Raw genomic sequence first — 17,870 nt, 5'->3', positions numbered from 1 at the left:
ATGTTTTAAACAGACATAACAACAAGAACAACAATACATGTAAAGGTTGTAAATGGATATATGTACATTTCTATATAAATTTCTATGGGACTGTATGTCTGTCCCCAAAGTGAATAAAGAGAGCGCATCTCCCTACATTCCATTGTGATGTAAAATAGTCTTATTTTTAAGGTTCGGTGTGGGTTGCTATGGTCACCACAGTACTGCTCCCGCCTAAGTGTTAGTTGCAGATTGGGGGATAGACCCCCTGGCGACTAGCTTGCTGGGGTGTTGTTGTTATATTTAAGAAATATAACTAGTTATTGCTTGTCTGATCGGTCTCAGGCACTACAAATCCCCCTTTCGCAAGTTTTTGTCTGACCTAACAGATAATGACGAGCAAAAAAAACTGTGCTTGATGATCAGACGTGTCCAGCAGGCAATGCAGGTAGATCAGGTGGACTTCTTGGCCATCGATGCTTCCTGGAGTGGAGGGACAGCAGGTGTCAAGACATCATCAAATGTTGGGTGAGAGCTTTGTGAAGAGCTATCTTACTAGTTTCAGCAGCTCCTTTGATTCAGGCATAGGTAAGTCTGACTCTCTTTGTGAGGACTCAGATCTGCACATGTGTTTTGCATAGGATGATGCTGTCAGTGGTTGTTATACAGCCAGTGGTGTTATAATGACCGAATGGAATGTAGTTAGCTGAACTCTCTTCACTCACTTTGGGGACAGACATACAATGCTAAATACATTTATATGAAAATGAATTGGATTGATGTTCTTGTTGTTATGTCTGTTTTAAACATGAATCCAAAGTATCCATGAATGTACTAGAGTTATTAGATTTCTAGTAACTAATTTAACCAAAATTATATGTAGGTCATGTTTGGTGTCTATGAGCTGTATTTGTGATTTCCTTAATGTTAAAGTTTGTTGTGTTTTGGTAACTCTTTTTCATTTTAGTTTTATCAAACTCTTAGAAGTTTTCTAAGTGACATCCAATCAGCTTCCACATGCAAAACACCATCTAAAAGACAATGACAATTAACTTTCCCTCCAAAGTTGCCATCTCCTGATTGGGTCAGTCATGTCTGTAGGATGTAACATCCTTACAGTTTAAAAGAGACAACCAGAAGAGACCCTTCGATTTATGGGGTTTTCGGTTTTGCGTGATTCATTATTTCTTTCCTCCTCTCTTCTATTGCGTTTTGTATATCTTAAGGATGGACTAGAAGAAGCATTCACCTTTGGCCCATAAGTTTGTGCCAGGCTTCAGCCTCGTCTTTCCAGATACAGATCCTCTGCATAAAACTGGTTCTCTCTTATCACTTCCAGCCAAGATCAACTAGAGACTAAACAAACTGCATCACGAGACTTTCTTTCTTTTGATGGGGAAGACAGGCAAGTATCATACTTAGTCTTATTATTGGATGCAAAGAGCATCATTAATCCTTTTAACAAAGGTGCTTTACAAGAAGAAACTGATGTTTTGTTCAGGCTATTGATCTTCTGAATATCATATACTGCCATATATCCATACTGTCACGGTTCTGCCTATCTTGTTTGGCTTATTCTTGGTCTTGGGACAGAACCAGTGCAGAATTCCCTGTTTCATGTGGGGAGAGAGATTTTGGACCTTTTGGGCTTCCATACTCTCCCCGAGTCTCGTCTGTGTTTCCCGCCATTTCGTGTCATTAGCTTCCCCTTAGTGTTTCATCTGTTTCACCTGTCCCCTATTAATTATCCTGTCATTGTCTCCCTATAAGAGTCCTCTTGTTTCATTGTCTTGTGCGGTTCATTGCGTTTGCCCTGCATTGTATTTGTGCTGTGCGTTTGATACCTGTTCTATTGCCTGTCCATGTTAAGCTGTTGTTCCTGTTTCCTGTTTCCTGTGTGTATGTCTAATAAATCTGTTAACATCTGTACCCATACCATCTTGTCTGAGTCTGCCTGCACTTGGGTTCTCCTGCCCTGTCTCCCCGGAGATCCGTGACACATACTCTGTTCTTCTCTTTGCTTCAACTTCAACCTTCTTCCAATGCTAAACTGCATGTGTGTGTATGTTAGATTAGTATGTGTCTAGTCTAGGTAATAAAGTCCTGTTTTATTTCACACACAACGTTGTTTGTAGTTCATGCTCATAATCTGGAGTCCCTAAATATGCAGATTCTTGCTACATGTTAAGTGATTTCCCCAAATCATGAACTTTGATCCAGAGAAGTATAATTGATTGATTAAAATCATCCCAATTTGGTTTGATATATGTTTCCCTTACAAAGGTTGGTGGAGAATATATTACTTATTATTGTGATCAAAGCCCATGATAATTCTTACAAATTTGGTGAAGAATAGTGTTTAAATAATACTGTTCTTCATTGAATCCCCTACAATGCCCTAGAAAAGCGCTCTCTGTGTGGTGTGTGTAAAGTAGTTGAGAAAAAAGAGACAGAGACATGCACAATCTGTGTTTAGTGTGTTTGGTGGTGCAGCATGCACGGGACACTCTTGAGAGGGCATACTGTGCACACTGCGGGCGCTTCTCCGTCCACACGCTCCTGGCTGGCGCTCTTTGACGAAGGTGTCCAGGCCCATGTTCCTCGCGGCTGTGGACTCGCTTCTGCCTTGGCACTCATGGGGATCGCAAATGGATGTCGCTGAGAGTGAGTTCGTCCCTACCCGTTGGCATCATCTGGTTCTCCTTCTACATGCTTGGGAGCTGTTTCTTTCCTTCACAGAGGAGAAGCTCAGCCCATGTTCTGACTGCCCAGCTCGCGGGTGTCAGATGTTTTGAATATCCATGCGGGTTACACAAATGATCTCATCCTGGCTTCTTCCGTGTATGTGGAGCTAATGGAGGCTATTACGGCTGCGGTGGCAAGTTGTCTGGCCACTTGAGAAGCAGATGTAAGGAACGGGGAGGGAAGAACCTAATTGCAGGCAGCTAAGTAGATAAAACAGTGATTTATTGAATAAAACACAAAACAAAGACCCACAAGAGGGTAAAACAACATTGAAAAAGGGATCATAATCACAGACTACCCAGGAACGTAAACTAACTAAACTGGGTTTCAGTAGGCTCATAAGTCGCCGGCGGAATTCAAGCACTGTCTTCCCCGCCTAAACCAGTTGTCTGGGGTTGGTGGGAAGCAGATCAGAAATCATGGGGATTGGGATGATGTGTTAAACCAAAGCCTTCTAATCCTAGGACAGACCTGAGGGCTGTTATCAAGGTGAAGAAGGCTTCAGGGAAAACATTGTACATGTAGTACTTTTACATATGCAGTCTGTGAGAACAAGTATAAAACAATGCTGGAGTTCACGGAGGAGTCGCAAACCACAGAGGAGATGGAGACCAGAAGGGAGAACTAGGGCAGAGCTTGTGATGAAGCGGCAGGGCGGAGCAGAAGAGTACCAGGGCGGAGTAGGCTGGACGGACAGCCAGGGAGGAGTAAGTGGTGTACTCTTTTGGGGATGAAGGGCACTCCAGCTGGTGGCTGTCAAATAGCGACCCCCCTTAAGGAGCAGCTTCCAGATGGGCAAGACCAGGTGGGTGGTGGAGCAGAGGTAGAATAAGTGGGCGGAGGGCCAGGTCCATAAGGTGGCGGAAACTTGGACTACCAAGGAGGATACAAAGACCACTAGAGTGGAGATAAACACCACCACGGAGCAGGTGGCAGCGGAGTAGAATAGCACCAGGGAAGAGCCGTTGGCGAAGCTGGATGGACAAGCGGCCAGAACGGAACCGGCTGGACGGGCAGCCGGGGAGGAGCCGGTGGTCTCATGAGCCACAGTGAAGCTAGAAACCAGGGGGAGCTGGGGTCCAGTGCGGAGCTTGGGAGTGATCAACCTGGCTGGGTCATTGAGTTCAGAAGGGCTCTAGGACGGCAATTTTGATTGGATCAAGGTGCAAAGGGGACTCAGGTTTAGCCATCTTAGTCATGACAGCGAGCACAGGGGACTCATGGGCTGCAACGAACTGTGGAACAGTCAAATCGTGTGCACCCCAAATGGGCTTTGGGAAGGCAGCCATCTCCCAAAGACCTCGAAACACCAGCTGCTCACATCGATGCCAGTGGCAGGTCCATCACACTGGACAGACACAGGCCTGATAGGCATCCATAGCATATGCAAAATCCCATTATGGTATGGTTCAGAAGGGTGATCATGAGTGCCTTATGCTGGAGACATTTTGTCACATTACAATAATGCTCATACTTTGTTTACATTATTTCCATATCACAGGATCTATATTACCAGTCCTATGCTCAAGTAGGGGTTCTTTTTGCATCCATTCCAAACTTTAATGACTTTTACATTGAGCTGGATGGCAACAACATGGGCGTAGAGTGTTTAAGACTCCTGAATGAGATCATCGCTGACATTGATGAGGTCCGTTTCATGCTTTACTCCATTTTGAAATATATTATCCTCTGAATAAGCTGAGGTATGGCTGACATATCCAAACTATTGCAGCTCATGGATAAAGAGTCCTACAAAGATATTGAGAAGATCAAAACCATCGGCAGCACGTACATGGCAGCAGTTGGATTGGTGCCCACCATTGGAACCAAGGTCACTGAATCACTTGACAATAATAATAATGATTATAAACTACTATAAAAATGCAAAAATATCAATATATTTTACTTTTCTCTTCTTTATAGTTGAAGAATTCCACTGAAGCTCACTTAAGCACAATAGCAGACTTTGCCATTGAAATGTTTGACGTCCTTGATGAAATCAACTATCAGTCATATAATGATTTTGTATTGAGAGTGGGTAAGTTCGGGAAACATATACTGTAGTATATTATTGCAACTTGTCTGTCCAATCATTTCTCGACAGTTTGAGTAATTAATGCAATAATAGACAGTTTTAAATTTTTTACAAAACTGCTTCATGAAACTGCTGTATTTCTTGAGTATATTTAGTCTTTTTTTTAAATGAGTATGTGTACAAACTCATCAAAGAAAGTTGTATTTTTGTAATATTTCAATTCCATTTACCAGGTATTAATGTAGGCCCAGTAGTAGCAGGGGTAATCGGAGCTCGAAGACCACAGTATGACATTTGGGGGAACACAGTAAACGTTGCCAGTCGCATGGACAGCACAGGTGTCCCAGGAAAGATCCAGGTACTCAAAAGATGTCAGATAATAATTTATGTCAGCAACAAACAAAAGTTACCTTTATACATTCACTCAAAGCTTCAACAGTACCTGATGCTATGGGAACACCCTACGGTGTGATGATTAGTTGTGCCCTTACTTTATTAAAAGAAAGAATTTGCACAATGATGTGATTCTCAAGGCTTTTGTAAGTAAAGAGATGGGGGAGATGAAATAATGTATAGCCTTCACTCTCCATTTATTGATAACCAAAAATCGCTTAGGGGAACTGCTAATGTTGCTTCTCAGAAATTCCACATGACACAAAAAGAGCTATAAATATATAAGTGATGCACAATATTTAATTTCTGCTGATATGTCGATATTTTTCAAGTAATTTTAGCCGAGACCGATATACTGTAAGCCTGTTAGTCTTTTTTTTCTATCATGCATCTCCAAAAATGGCCACTCCAAAGCAACTTACTACCCAAATTGTTAGTCCGTAATAATCATCTGTAACCAATCATCTGTTTTATTTTACCTTCTAAAAATTTCTGCAAAACTTTTGTTAAATTTGAACATTTTACATAATTACATGAAGTTCCTACTAAATGACTGCAATAAAACAGCACATAATGATAATAAAAATAAAAATATTTATACCAAGTAGTTACCAAGTGTATTTCATACAAACTTTTTGAGAAATCACTCATTTTGATGGCCAATAGCTTTAGCTGTAGCTTAGTATCAGTGTAAACGACTCCTGTATGGGCGACACGGAAAGCCTTCAGACAACTGCCACAAACAATGAGCTTTTGTCCTTTCATAAACTAAAAACGCAAAAAAATATGCGTCTTGACCGTTCGTTTAGACAGAAACAGCCTTTTGGGGGACTGAAAAGCAAACTTTTGAGGACGGGTCTTAAAGTGCGACTTATTTTTTGTATCCGTGTAAACGTCAAGACGGAACTTTCCGATGACGATGACGTCACACTCATGCGTATTACATGCTCGGTCGCTTGAGTATAGCCGAAACAATAAGGCGGCTTCCTGTAGTGTAAGCTATAGCTGCTCGAATATATATTAATGTTTCCTCAGCAAAATGTGGATTTACACCAGTAAGACCAGCAGAGACACACTATTTAAATTTGCCAAACTTTAGAAACACATATACGTTGACCAAAAAGCGCTTTTGGCTTATTACGGTGCATGTGTATGTGCCAAGGGACGTCCTGTTTCTTTACACAACAACAACGTCATCCACTGGACTGACATGCATACTTCATCGTTGTTATCCGTTATCCTGGATCTGTGTAAATGCACTTTAGTCTGCATACTTTGTTTGGAATAATGACAGATGATTCCTTCACAAGAAATCCAAGAATGCCTACATATAATCAACACTTTTTTTAGTGGCAAAGCATATCGTTGTATTTTTTCATGTTGGGTCAATGCCGATATTAAATTTCTAAACCAATATCGGCCAATAACATCCAGTGATGGAAAGAGTATTGGACATTTTTACTTAAGTACAAGTACTGTTACATTGCTGAAATTGCTGAAAACTACTTGTTACTTTTTAGGCTGTGTTATTTATGAATTAAGAACAATTATCAATAATCAAATTTGGAGATTTATATAGAAAAAAGCCACTTTTAACAAAACACATCTTTACCTCATTGATAAGCATATGACTGGTTACACCTCAGACAAAATAACCATTCAATGCGTTGTTCTGTCCGTCTATCATGAGCTCAGTTCCCCTTCAGTCGGTCTCTCGACGTTGTGTTAGGAGACAGACTGGGGTTTGAACTTGAGATCCTATCATTTCCGAGAGGAATTTCTAAACGCCAATAGGATTGGCGAATGGTCCGCCCACGCCAGTCTCCGCCCCGTACATACGGGTATAAAAGGAAGATGGCGGCGGTCATTCACTTACCTTTTTGTTCTTCGGAACCTCGCAATTCATGTTGCGGAATATCTTTCTTAGAGAGAGTCTTTCTTTTCCTGCCGGCGCGAAGAGGAAGAAGCGGATCCCCTGGTGTGAAGACGGTCTTCCCTTCGTCCTCCCGGCAAACTTTCACAGAGCCTTGCTAAAAGAGCAAATTTCCTACAGCTGTGAGCATGTCTCGCAGCTGTATCCTTGGGTGCGGCAGACTCATTCCCGAGTCAGACGGCCATGAAGCCTGCATTACATGTTTGGGCGTCCAACATGCTGAAGCCAGTTTCGTTGATACGACATGTTCGGTCTGCGAGGACATGTCTATCAAGGTGTTGCGGTCACGGTTGGAGACGTTCTTCGGAACTGTTGCCGCCAACCCGCTCGTTTGTCAGGCGAGTTCGGCTGGCTCTTCGGCGAAAGTCGACCGCCTCGACGAGCAGCGGGGGTGATATGGGGACTGCTATGGATGTCGCTTCGCCAGCTCCGGCTCGGCGAACCGCCCATACCCCAGTTCGCTCACCTGGTGCGTCCCTGATGGGCGGAGGAAGACCGTTCCATAGCGGGAAGACTCATAGGCAGGATGAGGACGAGATCTCTGTCGCGGCATCGGACAGCTGTCTACTGGCATCTGACGGGGACGATCTCTCCGAGCTCCCGCCCACAAGCGGTAGAGCTCGTGATGGGACCGACCCGGAAATGTCGGCCATGTTAGCCCGGGCAGCCGTGAGCATCGGGTTGCAGTGCGTTACACCGCCCAACCCGAAGCGCTCGCGGCTGGACGAATGGTTCTTGGGTACGGGTCGGGGTGAAAAACCCCGAACCACCCCGGTGCCGTTCTTCCCGGAGGTGCATGAGGAGCTCAAGAGGTCGTGGAATGCACCCTTCTCGGCGCGTTCCACACTCGTGAGCTCGGCAGCTGTGACTTCCCTGGATGGCGGAGCGACCCGAGGCTATGTTGACATTCCCCAGGTGGAGCGTGCTGTAGCGGTGCACTTATGCCTGCAGACGGCTGCCGCCTGGAGAGGTCGACCTAGACTCCCGTCCAGAGCGTGTAGGCTTTCTTTGACCCTGGTGTCGAGGGCTTTTAACGCTGCTGGACAGGCTGCTTCCGCCCTCCATGCCATGGCGATCCTCCAGGTCTTTCAGGCTAAAGTCCTGAAGGACCTGGATGAGGGGAAGCCCGACCCCGCTCGCATGAGCGAACTGCATACTGCCACTGACCACGCGCTCCGAGCGACGAAGGCCAAGGCAAGGGCGTTGGGTCGGTCGATGTCCACTATGGTGGCCCAAGAGAGGCATCTGTGGTTAAACCTTGCGCAGATGAGCGAAGTCCAGAAGGCCCGCCTTCTGGGCGTGCCCATTTCGCAAGCAGGGCTGTTTGGTGACACCGTGGAGAGCGTGGCACAACAGTTCTGCGTTGTGCAGAAGCAGACGGAGGCCTAACATAGGTCGTCACGTCCCCGAGGGCCGCCTGCTTCCCAACAGCCTCGCCCCTCTGCAGTGGTTCCTCCGGCTCCTGGGCCCTCCCAGCGGACTGCCCGCCCATGGCGCAGACCCACACGGAGGAGAGCGACCCACACGGAGGAGAGCGACCCCCCCGTCAGCGGTCCACGAGGAAGGATTCCCAGCAGCCCTGACGAGACGAACCCGGGGAAAACATTGGGCCCGACGTCGGCCATTCCGTCGCCGAGTCGGAATGAGACGCTACCTGCCGCGTCTCTACTAAGCCTTTTCTGGGCTCGGTGCCCACCTCCTCATTAAGAGAGTTGTTTTCCCTGGGTTTCCCTCTTCCACAGCACCCCCAGGCGCGCAGTGGCGAGGAAGTACGGCGCGGACGACAACAACCTCCACGCAACGTTGCGTCGGCCAGCGCTTCAAGACAGGTAAGTCAACAGAGCCGTCAACCTCCCAGGGACCCTTCCCGCTGCGAGGTGACCGCTCTGCCAGCCACCGAACTGGCCCTCCCAGGCGCGATGGAGATTGTCCCTCTGACACCGTTGGTACGGTTCTTGGATGCGTGGCAGACGCATACCAGCCCGTCACGGTGGTTAGACCGGACGATCCGTCTTGGTTATGCGATCCAGTTTGCCAAGCGCCCCCCGAAGTTCCGGGGCATTCTGTTCTCCTCACTCCGGGGAGAGAATGCTTCCGTGCTTCAGAGAGAGGTCGCCGCCCTGCTGGCGAAGCGCGCGATCGAATCCGTCCCCATAACCGAGATGTCCTCCGGGTTCTACAGCCCGTACTTCGTCGTGCCCAAAAAAGGAGGAGGGCTGCGCCCTATTCTGGATCTACGCATCCTGAACAAGTACCTGCACAAGCTACCGTTCAGGATGCTGGCTCAGAAGCGCATCTTGGAGTCAATTCGTCACCAGGATTGGTTCGTGGCTATCGACCTGAAGGCACCGGCCGTTTCTAAGGTTTGCGTTCGAGGGGAAGGCATATCAGTACAGAGTCCTGCCCTTCGGTCTAGCCCTGTCTCCGCGGGTTTTTACAAAGCTCACGGAGGCCGCCCTGGCTCGCCTCAGAGAGCGGGGCGTGCGGATACTCAACTATCTCGACGACTGGCTTATTTTGGCACACTCGCGAGACGCAAAGGGATCTTGTGCTCAGGCACCTAGACCGTTTGGGCCTCCAGGTCAACCGAGTAAAGAGCAAGCTCTCCCCAGTGCAGAGCACCTCCTATTCCCCGATTCCCCTCTCGAAGGACCTTCTTTCGCAGAGGAAGGGCACGGTTTGGCACCCCAATCTAGGCCTCTGGAATCTCCATGCCTGGTCCCTGGACGGGACGAGGAGGGTTTAAGCGGCTTGCCTCTGGCGGTCCAAGAGACTGTCATGCAGGCTAGAGCTCCAAGGCTTTTCCGTGTCCCCGGGCTGCCTAGAATTTGGAGCTGGTTACTCTCACGTAATCTTGAGACCCAGGCCAGGTTACATGCCCAAGGTCCCCACCACTCCCTTCCGGGACCAGGTGGTGACCTTGCAAGCGATCCCCTCCGGGGCGGAAGACCCGACCTCTGAAGTGCTGTGTCCTGTTCGCGCTTTGCGCCTGTATATAGACCGCACACAGAACTTTAGTTGTTCTGAGCAGCTCTTTGTCTGTTTTGGGAGACAGCATCAGGGGAGAGCTGTCTCCAAACAGAGGTTGGCGCACTGGATTGTTGATGCCATCTCCTTGGCGTACCAATCAACGGCTCAACCCTGCCCACTCACAGTGAGAGCCAACTCCACACGGAGCGTGGCCTCCTCGTGGGCATTGGCCCAGGGCGCCACTCTGGATGATATATGTAGTGCTGCAGGTTGGGCTACGCCCAGTACCTTTGTTAGGTTTTACGACCTCCGAGTGGAACAGGTGTCAGCTCGTGTCCTACAAGGATAAGGGCCGGCGTCTGGCCTGGACGTACGCCTGCGAAAGCGCCTTCTCCCCTCTTTATGTGAGTAGCGTCCGCTATAGCCTCCCTACTATTCCCCCCTTAGGGCGAAGTATAGGCATTCCATCCATCACTAAGCATGGCATTTGGTAATAGATCGGGCGGAGCGATCTGTTAGAACCAGGTCCAGTACTGGTAGAGTCACCCCTAATCAGGCGGACCCCTATACTTGGACTAGATGCCCCATACATAGTGCCCCCCCCCTGAAAGGTGGTCCCGTATGTAGATTCCTCACGTTTTCCCCATAGGCGAATCTGTGACCTCCCCTCCGGTGGCTTCCACCGTGTATACTGTTCCCCGAGTCCGGTGGACACATTCTGGCATGCGCTCTCCTTACGGGACGACCATGCTTCTTACTTCCACATATACCTCCCTACGTGGTAGGATGTGGGCTCTGCAACACACTCTTCAAGAGGAGAGTAGTGTTTTCCCCAGTGCGGCCCAGAAGGGACCTCGTTACTGAGGTAACGCCACCTTCTGTGATGACCGTCAGTAGAAGCTTCTCAGTATGTCTGATACTGAATCCACTGGAAGATTACATCTCGTGTGTAGTTCGCAGTTAACTCGCCAGGCCAGTCACTGTCGCTCTGCTGGAGGTCGTAATACGGCGTGTGCCGTGGCGTGTGTAGATACTTCCCCAGTCTGTCTCTCAACACAACGTCGAGAGACCGACTGAAGGGGAACGTCTCGGTTATGTATGTAACCTCGGTTCCCTGATGGAGGGAACGAGACGTTGTGTCTTCATGTCACGTCACTGCGCCGATCCGCAGCAGGGACCGGGAGACTCTCTCAGGTTCCTCAGCCCAAAGGTAAGTGAATGACCGCCGCCATCTTCCTTTTATACCCGTATGTACGGGCCGGAGACTGGCGTGGGCGGACCATTCGCCAATCCTATTGGCGTTTAGAAATTCCTCTCGGAAATGATGGGTTCTCAAGATCAAACCCCAGTCTGTCTCTCAACACAACATCTCGTTCCCTCTATCAGGGAACCGAGGTTACATACGTAACCGAGACGTTTTCCAGTTAAGAACATTTATGCTCTTCCAACACTGTTCAATCATGTTAACTAGGCCCCACAATGCAGAAATTAATAACAGCTCCAAATACTCCATGCAAAACATGTGTAACCTAAATTATATTGGATTAGCATTAACAGTCATATCTGTCGAGGAGATGGTTGATCAATTACTCAACCTCAAGCCCTCAAAGATGTATGTGAAGTTATTTCTTAGGTAGAAAAAAATATATTTTTAATTTGAAGTTGTGGTCCATGGGTTTTCATGGTTTATGTCTTTAAAAGGCGACATAAAAGTCATCCCTGTGGCTTCTTTCAATGTAATGACCTCTTATTTAAGCGAATTAATCAAACTGTGCAAGAAACTTAAAGGTATTTACAACATTATAACTGGCAATGCACAGTTTGCGAAACTGCTTCGCATGCGTTCCAATCACATATGTTCCCTACTCACTTATAAGGGCAGAGCACTTGATGTAGAGACTTTGGAGAGAGATGGAAAATTGTATCTCATGATGTAGCCGTTTGGATAAAACTTTGCGAACGGAATGATACAGGAACTCAATGTTTCTCCATATCTCAGACGAGTCTACTTATTGTGTCCCTTTCCCACAGTGACTTTCAAGTGCCCGAAACCGCCTGTTGATACGCGCCATGCCTTCCGCACACGTTCGTCCTCCTCCATGACTAAACTGAATTGGCAGATGTCTTGAAATCTGTGTGAAGCAAGTTTTTTTTATGGGCGATTTGAGTTGTGATGGGGATCATGTGATGGTACTGATTGAACATGAAAATTAAACATATAAAGTAGCGACGACAACGTGAGGAAAAGTAGCGAAGTAAAAGTACAGACACAGCACTTAAAATGTACTCAAGTAAAAGTACACCGTTTTTAAACTACTAAAAAAATGACAAAATTACAGTAATTTGAGTATTTGTAATTTGTTACTTTCCACCACTGAAAATATCTGCATGGCAATAATATTGTGCATCTCTTATACATGTTTATGTAATGCTTCTGTAAACAAAGTGATATTATGAGAGCTGTGCTTAAACATGTAACAGTCTATGTCATGGAAAAGTCGAAAAGTTGTCAGCGGGCTGTATGGTCAGGTGTTGTCCACAATATTGACTTTAGCCATGTCTTGTGAAGCAGAGGAGGTTGAAGGCTTTAATGTCCCTCTGTAACTTGACCCTGACCTGTGTCCTGTTTCTCCCAATCGTTTTCCCTATTTTAACCCGGTGTTTCTTGTGTTGATTGTTTGGTCTTGTTTCCATTATTGTGGCATTTGCTTGTGTTCCTTGTTGTTTTTCTGTAGATATACCTTGTTTTGGATTAATAAACTTACTGCTGCATTTAGATCCTGCCTATTTTTATTCATTACACCTACATTCGACAAATGACCGAACCGCCATAATGGATCCTGCAGCTGTTTTGCTACCGTTTGTCTTCTCCTCCTTCACCAAGGCTATGTGCTCCTAGCTGTGGTGACCACTGGGCAATCTACTATGAGAGTTACAGCAAATTTAATAGATCTGTGACTGCGATTGCTATAAATAGGGAGGGAATGCAACACTCAGTATGGCACAGTGCCTTAAGGGGAAGATGTTAGCCAATTAATTAACATTTCTTTACAGCATTCAGACAAGTATTAATACCTGGGGGTGTTTCGTATTTCATAAACTCCCTCGGTAGACGTTTCTAAGTTCCCTTTCTGTCCAGTCTCGGCCCTGTACATACAGATATAAGAGGAAGATGGCGTGCCTATTCATTCAGCTATTATTGTTTGTAACCATGTGAGGCTACTGTATGTAAAGCGATTTCATCTGTAAAAGAGAGAATTTTACTGGGGAGGAAGGCCTCCCACTAGCATACCTTAAAGAAGATCTCTAAGCGGCCCTGCTAATGGTTGTGACGCGGCTCAGCATCATGGTTGTTTTATAAGGAACGAGACATTGTATTCCTCATGCCACAAAGCTTTGTCGTCTGCTGCAGTGATTGGAGGATAGGTTCCCAGCTAGCCCATCTTCCTTTTATACCCATATGTAAAGGGCAAAGACTGGCATGCGGATGCCATTTGCCAAGTTCATTGGACTTTTGAAATTTCCAATCAGGGATGATAGCTTCTCAAGATCAAACCCCATTCTTTCTTGACACAATGTCTCGTAACCTCCATCAGGGAGGTTTAAAGTTGTAACCGAGACGTTTTATTTACATAAATATACAGTTTAAATACAGTTATGTCCATAAATATTTGGACTGAAGGACATTTTCGTTATTTCGCTGTGTATCAAAATGTGTTTGAGTTAAAGTTTTATAATGGACATTTATTGTAAAGTGCACACTCTCAGCTTTAAAGTAATTGGACAGTTGTTGTTTTTTTCTCAGAATTTACGAAATTGTTGATTTGGCCACTCTTAATGTTCCTGGCATCTTTCTGATGGATTGTTGTGTTTTTGAAATCTAACTATGGTCTGTTTTACTTGCATGGAGATCTCCCTGAACCCCATGATGTGGCAGCAACAGCTTCCAAATGCAAACACCACTCGTAGAACTCCAGACCTTTTACATGCTTCATTTATGAAGAAATTATTTTTGAAAAACCCCATTCCCTATAAAACAACAGTTTTTGATTCAACTGTCCAATTACCTTTGGTTCCTTGAAAAAGGGGAGAGCTTCATATTTAAGAGCTGTAATTCCTAAAGCCTTCACCTAATCTGTGTGTGTGTTTGTTTGTGGGTGTGTGTGGTTCTGTGTGTGTGCCAACAAATGAAATTCAACCCATCATTTTCTCAACATCATGCCATCCTTGGTCTACAGATTTTTTTCAACTATTGTCAAATTAGTACAAACATAAATATTTTCATGTTACAATTTAACCTTGAGATATGTGGGGCCAGGGTATGTCCTTTAACATGTGGGCTGTGCCACAAATGTTTTGTTTTATGGTTAGCTTTTCTTTTCCTATTTATGAATGTACCATCTTTTCAGGTTACAGAGGATGTCTACCAGTTGCTTCAGAACAACTATGATCTGGTGTGTCGCGGTAATGTCAGCGTGAAGGGCAAAGGTCAGATGATTACTTATTTCCTAGAGGGCAAAGCACAGGATGCAGGCAACAGAGCACCACATCACACTGGTGGTCTAGAGCGGAGAGTTCATGCCATCGCTCGCACCACTAGTGCACAAACCAAGACTGATAGTACCTCAGCTATCACCTCAAGCTTTGTTGCTAGGGTTGGCATAAGCAACACCCAAGGGACACACAGTCGCAGCGCTGCCACCTACATACCAACTGTAGAAGAAATGGAGGAGACCCAAGAAGAAAGTGTGTTGTAGGAGGAAAGATCTCAGTATCTAAACTGAATGACATAACAGGGACAGAGCTGTGAAGAGTGAAAAAACTGTCGATTCCATGATTGTCTTCCATTTTGTATAATATCCCTTCCCCAAAGCATCTGCTTTCTCATTGGTCTACATTCCAATTTAGATCAATATTAAATCCAAATTGACCCTTTACTTTTTTATAACACAATTTAAATGCACAATAAGTCCTTAGTTATACATTTCAAGGCTTTGTTGTCCACAATTTGTAAGCGTGTGCTGTTCCCAACGAGGAAGAATGTTTGTCTTTATGATCTAACATCAAAAATAACTTGATATGATTCTCAAATGACTTATTTTGCAGGTGATGTCATAAAGGCTGTGTGCAAGCTATTGGTCAGATTGACCCAGCAGCCATAGGGCAATTTATGCACTGTTACTTTTTTAAGCAATACAAGCTTCTTAAATCTTGTCAAAAGTTCATAAAGTAATTCAATGTTATCAACAGAAATAAAGATTTTAGCAAATGCAGCAAATAACCATTTCAAGAACTACCATTGAGATGTCTTAATGTATTCTAGAGGATGGACTTAATCTCTAGCCTGCATACATATAAAGGTCAAAGAGGCATTGTGGTGTTTCAAGAGGGAAGTTCCCATCTGGAACATTTTGGAAGCCAAATGGATTGTGAATCCTGTATAATGTTTCATGACTTTAAATGCTCAACATTTCTTTTAAACATAAACAGTTTTCATATTAAAAATAAAATGTGTGCACAGCTACTTTACAAGACAATATATTCATCATATATAGGGTTTTTTAAAGATTTATGTATTTTTAAAGTAAGTCTTCCGTTTCTTAAACTGCAGGAGGTGCAGTTTGAAACCATAAATGATTTATCAAGGCGTAAACTTTTTTTGAATATCATTAGCCAGAATCTTTAATTTGTAGCTATACTTAAAAAAAAAACTCTGTGAGCGGAGCTTTGTGAGCATGCTCTATTGGCTAGAATATGCCAGTAAGATTTTAAACAACTATTTTGAATGTGAATTTACTATTTAAGTAAATACTAGAAAACTGGTCATAATATTTGATTAACTACATTTGTGTCAGAAAAGCTGACATATGACTTGTTAAATTTAAGGTGAAACGCTGGGCTCAACCAACCACAAGTGGAGGAGGCATGGGAAAAATACCACACTGACAAACCGGAACATCCTACTTGTATTACTGTTGCTGGTAATTGAGTGTATTCCACAGCCTGCCACGTTAATATTTGTTGATTAAAGATCAGCAAAATCAAACAGCATATTGCTTCCTCCGATATGTCTCGTTTTATAGCAACCAGAGCACCTCCCCCTTATTTACACTGTGTCACAGGACGGGAAGTGAGAGAACCCATATGCAGGCATTGAAGGGGTTAACAAAATAATTTTATTAAATGGACACGAAAACACAAGACAAAAACCCACAATTGGGTAAAACACAGGGGATAACAGAGACAGCCAAACAGGAAAGAAAAACTCATGGAGGAAAAACAAGCTGTAACAAAATCAACAAGGATAATAAATGCCGGAACAGAACGCTGGAACAGAAGGAACGAGGAAACGAGAGGGGCGGGGCCATAGACGAGACACGAGAAAGCACATGCCATGTCAATATATAAACACAGCCATGTCTTTCTCACACTAAACATGTGATACTATCATGGTTCTACCCCAAGGCTGGAAAAGCCTGAAGAGAAATGGCAGAACCATGACACACTGCACATATCTGGGACATTATATAGCTCCAACAAGCGGTTTTAGCAGCATGTTATAATAATCATGAGCTTATCTCACCAAATATGTTCTCCACCAGATCCATAAAGATAAAATTTATGAAATGAGTTATTTAAAAGGTCGATTTCAGTCGAGGAATTAGTTTAGCTCAAAGGAAAATACGTATAATAATGGTTATTAAATGTACATATTTACAGTGTCTGATTAATGATATAAAGTATAACAATATTTTAATGCATTCGTCCAGCGAATGCATCAATGATAATATAAACTTTACTCATGGCCATAAGTAACGTTACTTTACCAATAAGGATTAAGAGCAAAAGGTAACGTAAACTAACTACAGTTAAAGGGACCAAGTTTGTGAGCGTTAGCACAGAAAACCCGTCACGAATGAATATATGGTTGTTTATTAAACACTACTAAACAATGATGATCACATAAACACAAACAAATACATGGAACACAAATGCATTACGGAGCGCGGGGAGAGAGAGAGAGAGAGAGAGAGAGAGAGAGAGAGAGAGAGAAAAGCATGGCAGTGATTTCTGAACATCAGATAAAAATCATTTTTAACAAAGAGGCACAAACTTAACGCAGCTATTCTATAAATAGAAATGGATACTTGCAAGCTCTGTCCTGGATGTATCCGTATGCGCTTAGAGAGATGGTAATGTTCAAATTATTTCAGAATGCGGTCCTGCTGAAAAGTTGCGGGCCTCGGCTCTCGTGACCAGCCGCGTGGCTCGTCAAGGTGTGCAAGCAGCAGAAGTCCATTGTTCCTTCTTTTCCCCAGTGAGGGAAAACGCCAGTCTTCGAAGAGATGGCACAAACTAGTTTCTGATGAGGGTAGTTATAGAGTAGAGAGCCAAGGCCAAGCTTTCCTGTGAATCCAGATAGAGAAAAACTACCTCCCCCGAAAGGTATGATATTTCAAATCAAAAAATGCAAACGGGATTATTGTTAAGGCTTCAGTCACTGCTATTGGGCTACTAATCCACCAGCAAGTGATGTAAGTAATTGGAGGCCTTGCATGCCCAATGCAGTTAAGTCATTTAGGCCCAGTTTCACAGACAAGGTTTAAGGCTTAGTCCCAGACTAAAATGAATGTGTGACCTGTCTTAACTGAATATAACTTGCTCAGAAATATCTCAAAACATATCAGTGCCATTTTATTGTCTCAAGATGCACACCAGTAATGTATTCTTCTAAGGTATTTTTATATACATAAATGTCTTAATTCAACTACGGCATAGCCCTGGTTTATGATAAACTGTGTCAGTGAAACCGGG

General features: G+C 44.5%; 1 protein-coding gene across 2 annotated transcripts in view; it reads left to right on the top strand.

Annotated features, from left to right (window-relative positions):
* adcy1b (adenylate cyclase 1b) overlaps positions 1-15,594 on the top strand; it is a 101,807-nt gene extending 86,213 nt beyond the window's left edge. For both annotated transcript variants that reach the window (XM_056740923.1, XM_056740914.1), the window contains 5 exons: positions 4,226-4,372; positions 4,457-4,555; positions 4,648-4,762; positions 4,993-5,117; positions 14,465-15,594. In XM_056740923.1, coding sequence (XP_056596901.1) covers positions 4,226-4,372; positions 4,457-4,555; positions 4,648-4,762; positions 4,993-5,117; positions 14,465-14,812 — 834 coding nt within the window. In that variant the 3' untranslated portion in view covers positions 14,813-15,594. The remainder of the gene's footprint in view (positions 1-4,225; positions 4,373-4,456; positions 4,556-4,647; positions 4,763-4,992; positions 5,118-14,464) is intronic.
* The last annotated feature ends 2,276 nt before the right edge of the window (positions 15,595-17,870 follow it).

The sequence above is a fragment of the Triplophysa dalaica genome, chromosome 3 (genome assembly GCF_015846415.1).
Source record: "Triplophysa dalaica isolate WHDGS20190420 chromosome 3, ASM1584641v1, whole genome shotgun sequence".
Classification (NCBI taxonomy): domain Eukaryota; kingdom Metazoa; phylum Chordata; class Actinopteri; order Cypriniformes; family Nemacheilidae; genus Triplophysa; species Triplophysa dalaica.
Note: the sequence above shows the minus strand (reverse complement) of the source record. Positions and strands in the feature narration are given on the sequence as shown.